A 6,493-nucleotide genomic window follows, 5' to 3' on the forward strand; every position below is an offset into this window, starting at 1 on the left:
GGCTTCTCCGACGAGCCGGCAACTGCTTCTTTCTTTTCGCTTCTTAATTCAAAATCGACTGATTCAAAACTTTTTTTGTGACCACTTAGAGCATCTCCACTCGGCCCCCCAAGATGCCCCCAAGCAACTTTTTTAGCATCGACGGTAAAAAAAAGGGTCCCAACCACGCCCCCAGAACGTCGTTTCACGTCGGGTTTTGGTAAAACTAGCCCCGACGACCTCAGGCCAAACCCAGGGAGCCAGGGGTCCGCCAGGGACGCCGGCGCTATTATTTGCATGCAACAGAACCACTGTCAGCCTCACACTCCCTCTCTCCTCTCTCCTCTCTCTCTTGTATGCAAGAGGCCCACCCATGTACATGCCTCTCGCCCACTTAATCTCTTTCTTTTCTCATCTCTCTTGTCTTCTAGTGTTGCGTGGAGGCATGGCTGTAAAGCCAAAATTTTCGTCGGCATGGCATGACCCCAACCGGCCGAAAAGGTGGCTCCTTGAGGGCCAACGAGTGGAGATGATCTTGCAAGTTCAAATTCGAAATCACCGAGAGTTTTAACTTGTACACATGTAGCGTACCAGATACGCAACGCTCTCTCTTTGCCTTTGTCAGACAGACCTGCCGTCTACAGTGCGTGCTGCACAGCTGTTCGCTGCCAGGAGCCGTCCACAGTACCCAAACATCCGTCGCACCGCACCAAGCTCCAGGACACCCCGCAATGTCGCTCCGGCGGCGCCTCCTAGGCCTCTCCGCCCACATCCGCCGCTCCCTCTCCACCGCCGCGGCCTCCTCGCAGTCGCACCCGCCATGGGCGATCATCGACGGCACGTCGATGGTCGACAGATCGTCGTCGGCCCCGGTGGCGTGCTTCCGCCCCGTCCAGCCTCCAGGCGTCTCCGACTTCACGGCCCCGGCGCACCTCCTCAGCCCCAGACCACGCCCCGCCGCCCCCGACAGCAACGTCGTCCAGTCCCTCTTCGGCAGCGTCGGCGCCGTCAGCGGCGACGGCCACCTCCTCCTCACCTACCACGACCTCCGGGCGGAGGGCCCCTGCACCAAGTGGGATTTCGCGCGGGACCTCGAAATCCAGCGCTTCGTCTGCAACCCTGTCAGCGGGCAGATGCTCCGCCTGCCCGACATCGGCCGCTCCAGGAGGACCCTCGTCGTCCACCACATGGGCCTCCTCACCCAGGGCGCCGGTGGCGGGCCGCCTGACAGGTTCGCCGTCGCCGATCTCCTTTCCCATGGCGCCATCATTCCGCGGTTTCTCTCGGAGGAAGGGGAGTGGAGGACGGTGATTCGGGCCACACCATCCTTACGGCTGCCGCGCCTGATGGAGGTGAACCAGGAGACGGTTGCCTTCGGCGGCCGCCTGTGGTGGGTCGACCTCACCCTGGGCGCCATCTCCGTCGACCCGTTCGACGACCGGCTGAAGACAAGCTTCGTCGAGCTGCCGAGCGGCAGCGTGCTGCCTGCGCGCGCACCTACAGACAGCCAACATTTTGGGGACAGGCGTCGAGCTGCCGATGACCAGAATCTGTTCATGCGGGAGGTGGCCAAGCACCGGCGCATGGGCGTCAGCGAGGGGAGGCTGCGCTATGCCGAGGTGTCTCCCCACGACCCGTTCGTGCTCAGCTGCTTTGCGCTCGACGACGAGGGCAGCAGCTGGACGCTGGAGCACGAGGTGGCGCTCAAGCAGGTCTTGGCTGATGGAGGCTACCCGTCGGCGGCGCCACAGATCGCCGTGCTTGACCCACTTCACACCAATGCCATCTACCTCAAGGTCGGTGAGCACCTCGTCGTCGTGGACATTCACAATGGGAAGGTGATTGGGGCATCGCCGCTTCAAGAGCAATACCTCTCTCTTGTGTCATGTGTGCTTCCACCATGGCTTAGATCAAGCCAGATCCCTACGGCAGGTATGTATGTGACACCAGCTTGTTTAATCTATATAAGTTTCAGTTTGTATCTGCTGGTGCATTACTTGAGTGTTGTGTGCTTGGACAGAATTTTGCGATTTGTTCATCGTAATGTGGAAACATACAAAGGGATGAATGTTGTGATTGGAAACTAATGTGGGAGGCATGCCATAGATGGTAGTGATGAATTGAGCGTTGCCACTAATATTCCAAACTTTAGATTGCAACAGACTTGGATATATTGGTGCTACTGATCTACTGAGACCGACTACGATATACTGCAGTTTGTTAGAAGATGTATGCGTGTTATGTGTTAAGCAGTGGTGTTCATACTAGCGAGTGCGCTCGTGTATTTATCGAATCGTGTCTGATACTCTGATTAGGTGAGCACAATGGTACATTTCCCTGAAGATTAAAGGAATTCTGTTCGCACGACTAGCTAGCAGTAGTCTCCTTCGGTGACCTGTTGCAGTTAAGGACGATGTCTAAACAGTAAACATGCATACATGATGCAGCTGTTTGGTTTCTGAATTTGAAATTTACACTACATGTTATTTCCACATCCCTATAGTTTAGTTCAGAAGATACCTTAAGGATGTTGTCTTCACTTCACGACTCTTGTGCACTTCTTTTTAGTTTTTACCGAACTTACCACCCAACTTTTGGCTTCTAAATAAATTGTGTTCCTCTCATCAGTGTCAAGCTATGTGAGCAGTGCAGTAAACTGTGCTAAATTCTTGTTAACCTGTTTTATGATCAGTCATTTCCGCCGGCTCATTTCTTATAAGCAGTGTATAGTTTATACTGTTAAAATTGTTCTGGGTTAGCACAAGTTTTATCTGTCCTTGAAGTTCTTGTGCCTTGACAGGGATTTTTTTTTCCAGGCAAGAGGGATGACATGGAAGCGACAGATGATCTGGTTAGTTGCATCTAGAAGTGGTGAATGAGTATCAATCTACCAGCTTATGTATCTCTGGGTGGGTACTAGTATCTTATAGTCTCTTATCTAATGCTTCTTTGCTGATCCATTATTAGTATTGTACATTCGTTTTGTGAGTACTCAGGAGTCAGGATGCTTTGTGCTTCCTTGTTGTAATGATGACCACTCTTTTCTTTTTCTTGCAATATTACCAACAATCCTAGAAAGTTTAAAACTGAGGCTTGTTGTTTGCAAACAAATGATAATTATGTAATTTGCTGCTATAAGTTTCAGTTGTGGATGTGAGATGTATAAATGGACTATGACGGCAATTGTGTTCATTCAGCCTTTTGTTTTCATTTTCCATGTTGAGTCAAGCGCCCCTCATATTTTTATCTACCTTTTCAGGTTCTGGAACTAATAGATGCAAGGGTTGTGCTATTAGGAAGCTGATGGTGGTTTGGAGAAAATCTGCAGAAGTTCGGGTTTATTGTTTGTTGATGAAGTATCTCGTTTAGAGGGAAATCTACTCCGTATCAGTTGTTTCAGCCCCAGTCACATTACAACATTCCAGTATAACTAAATTAAATCGCATGTAACGATTACCAAAGACCAGCATGCGTGCAAGACAATAGGCTTACTTGCATGATGACAATATGCTCCCTTTTTTATAGGAAAACATGGATGCATCCATCCATGATTTCTTTTTTGAACAATGACTCCATCCATGTTTAGTTTCTGGCAGTCTAGGGGGTCTCTCTGATTGTGACATCTGTGATGAATTGACAATTGTTTCAACGGATCAATAACATTTCTAGTGACAAATTGCATTTTTTTTTCATGCCATGATCTCGATGCCACATTTTTTAGGGGTACGATGCCACAGCTTTTGTTGTTGCACAGCAACACACTGGCACAACAAGGTTGCCTGCCATTGTATCATTATACATAAAATAAATAAATCAAAATGTGTGCATCACACCATCAATGGACAACAATATATCCATCGTTTATATAGACTTGTCATGCTGTGCAAATTCAAATTTGTTTTGATTTCTGACTTTCTTATAGCTAGCTTTTCGAAACTGATACATATATATCCATATTTATATCCACATTATTTGTGTTTGTAATAATTCCGAATATTATCAACATCTATTTTCCTTTTTAATATTATCAACATCTCAGGTTACCAATGCCACTTTCAACACTTTACTAAACCCATATGACCAACTAGAAGTATTAATGGTCAACATGCCAGGAGTCATTTGGTTGGTTTTCTTCATCAATCTGCCGCCTCTCTGACCGCCACATATGAATGAACCGACCAATCTGGTTTGACTCATTTTTTTGCGAGAAAACTTTCGATCTATTCATCTTCAATCATGGAAGTACAACAAACACCATAGACGAATTAGGGGCGACTACAAGTACTGAAGCGAGTGGAAGGTGCGTCGTCGTCATTACTCCTCTCTCACCAGAGTCGGGCAAAACTTATATAGTAGACAGTTGGAAAGTCATTGTGCTAAGGTCTCATAGGACCAATCTGGCTTAACTCCTCATTCAAGGTTGTTGCAGCATTAAAAAATTGTAACCAATGGATCGCATCACTAGCAGAAAAACGACCTTACATTCACCTCATTAGTCCCGATTTGACTACGGCCCGGGACTAATGTGACCATTAGTCCCGGTTCCAACGGCTAGGGCAGGGGCATCATTAGTCCCGGTTTGTGTTGAACCTCTAGTCCCGGTTTGTGTCATAAACCGGGACTAAAGGGGGGGTGGTAGACTGGTGTCAGACTTGGGCCCCCACGAGCCCATTTAGTTCCGATTCGTGTCACAAACTGGGACTAGAGGTACACCTTTAGTCCCGGTTTGTATAACCAACCGGGACTAAAGAGATCACTATATATGGTGCTTCGTCTAGCCCGAGCCGAAGCTCTCCGTTTTCCCCCTGTCCTCTCCTTTCTGTTCTTCCCCTCTTGCTCGAGCTCACCTCCATTTTTGCCAAAATTTGTCAAGATTTGAAGGCACCCCATCCATCCAAGTGTTCACAAAAGTTATCAACTTTGTCCTTTCATCTCTCATTGCTAAATTAGCTCTTGCAATGCTCTATAAGTATAGTGATTTGTGGGTTTTAGTTTGGAGTAATTATATGTGGGAGTTTATTTGATTTATATGCAATTTGAGCTCAGATTAACTTCTTAGTTTGCATATGTAGGTGTGGTTTACTTAGTGCCTTCCCATCCCCGTCCTAACCACCGTCGATTGCCCACACCGTCCCGCTGCCGACACCACCTTGGTGAGCCTCTTGTTCTTATCCCTTTTATAAAAAAAATCATGTTTGTGTGATTTAGATAGTTACTTGTATAATGTTCTTACTTGTATGGTTGTTTGTTATACATAGTGGCATGGTTTTGATATCATCCCGGTCGACCCTTGTCCGGTTTACGATTCAGATGTGGTATACTCTCCTTTATAACTATTTTATTGCATTTCGTGTTTATGACAATTATGCCCATCAAGTTGACATAGATATTTTTATCTAGGAGGTATGTGAACCGAAAATTGCAACCGATCCTCTTGTTGAAAAGTTAAATTTAGTTGAAAAAGGAAACAAGTATTTGAAAGAAAAATTGAAAAGAATTGAAGAAGAGAAGATGAAACTGGAGTTGTTTGTTGCCAATGTCGTCGATGATCACAAGATCAAGATGGATGCAATGCGCTTGAAGATTAGAAAGATTAGATAATATGTCGTTAATAAAGAGGCTTGGTATCACTATGATGTTGGATCAATTGTTACCTTAGCTGCGATCTTGATCGCATTTATTGTTGCATTTAAATGCTTTAGCTAGAGAGTTTGTATGTTGTTTTATGAGAATAAGTGTGTATGAACTTGTATTAATTTGGTCTTTTCCGTGTTGTGTAATGAAGATGAGCCGGCAATGGATGTACGATGACCGATGCTCTCCCCAGTTCATTAATGGTGTGCATACTTTTCTGGTTGCGGTTGAGGCAAAAAAGCGGGCGAATGGTTTTATGTGTTGTCCATGTGATGTCTGTAAGAATGATCACAATTACTCTGACTCAAGAACCATTCACATCCACATGTTTACCTCCAGTTTCATGTCCGGCTATAACTGTTGGACCAAGCACGGAGAAAGAGGGGTCCTAATAGAAGAGAATGAAGATGAAGAGGATGATGACAGCTATCCTGGCCATGGGTTCCCTGAATTCGATGGTACAACAATGGGGGAAGAAGCTGAAGAAGAGGCATCAGACGAGCCCACTGATGATCTTGGTCGGGCCATTGCCGATGCAAAGAGAAACTGTGCAGTGAAAAGGAGAAGAAGAAGTTCTAGCGCATGTTAGAGGATCACAAGAAATTGTTGTACCCAAATTGCGAAGATGACAAGAAAAAGCTAGGTACCACATTGAAATTGCTGCAACGGAAGACAAAGAATGGTGTATCTGACAAGGGATTTGAAAAGTTGATGATAATGTTAAAGAAGATGCTTACAAAGGACAACGAATTTCCCGACAGTACTTATGAAGCAAAGAAGGTTGTCTGGCCTCTAGGATTAGAGGTGCAGAAGATACATGCATGCACTAATGACTACATCCTCTACTGCGGTGAGTACAAGGATTTGAATGCATGCCCGG

The 6,493-nt window shown here is 46.2% G+C and overlaps 1 protein-coding gene across 1 annotated transcript; it reads left to right on the top strand.

Moving 5' to 3' along the window:
* Positions 1-582: 582 nt before the first annotated feature.
* Positions 583-3,647, top strand: LOC119307318. The gene is made up of 3 exons (XM_037583402.1): positions 583-1,911; positions 2,796-2,888; positions 3,239-3,647. The coding sequence occupies exons 1-2, from the start codon at positions 711-713 to the stop codon at positions 2,843-2,845; spliced, it is 1,251 nt and encodes a 416-aa protein (XP_037439299.1). The 5' UTR covers positions 583-710; the 3' UTR covers positions 2,846-2,888; positions 3,239-3,647.
* Positions 3,648-6,493: the final 2,846 nt, after the last annotated feature.

Source organism: Triticum dicoccoides, chromosome 5B (assembly GCF_002162155.2).
Source record: "Triticum dicoccoides isolate Atlit2015 ecotype Zavitan chromosome 5B, WEW_v2.0, whole genome shotgun sequence".
Classification (NCBI taxonomy): Eukaryota; Viridiplantae; Streptophyta; class Magnoliopsida; order Poales; family Poaceae; genus Triticum; species Triticum dicoccoides.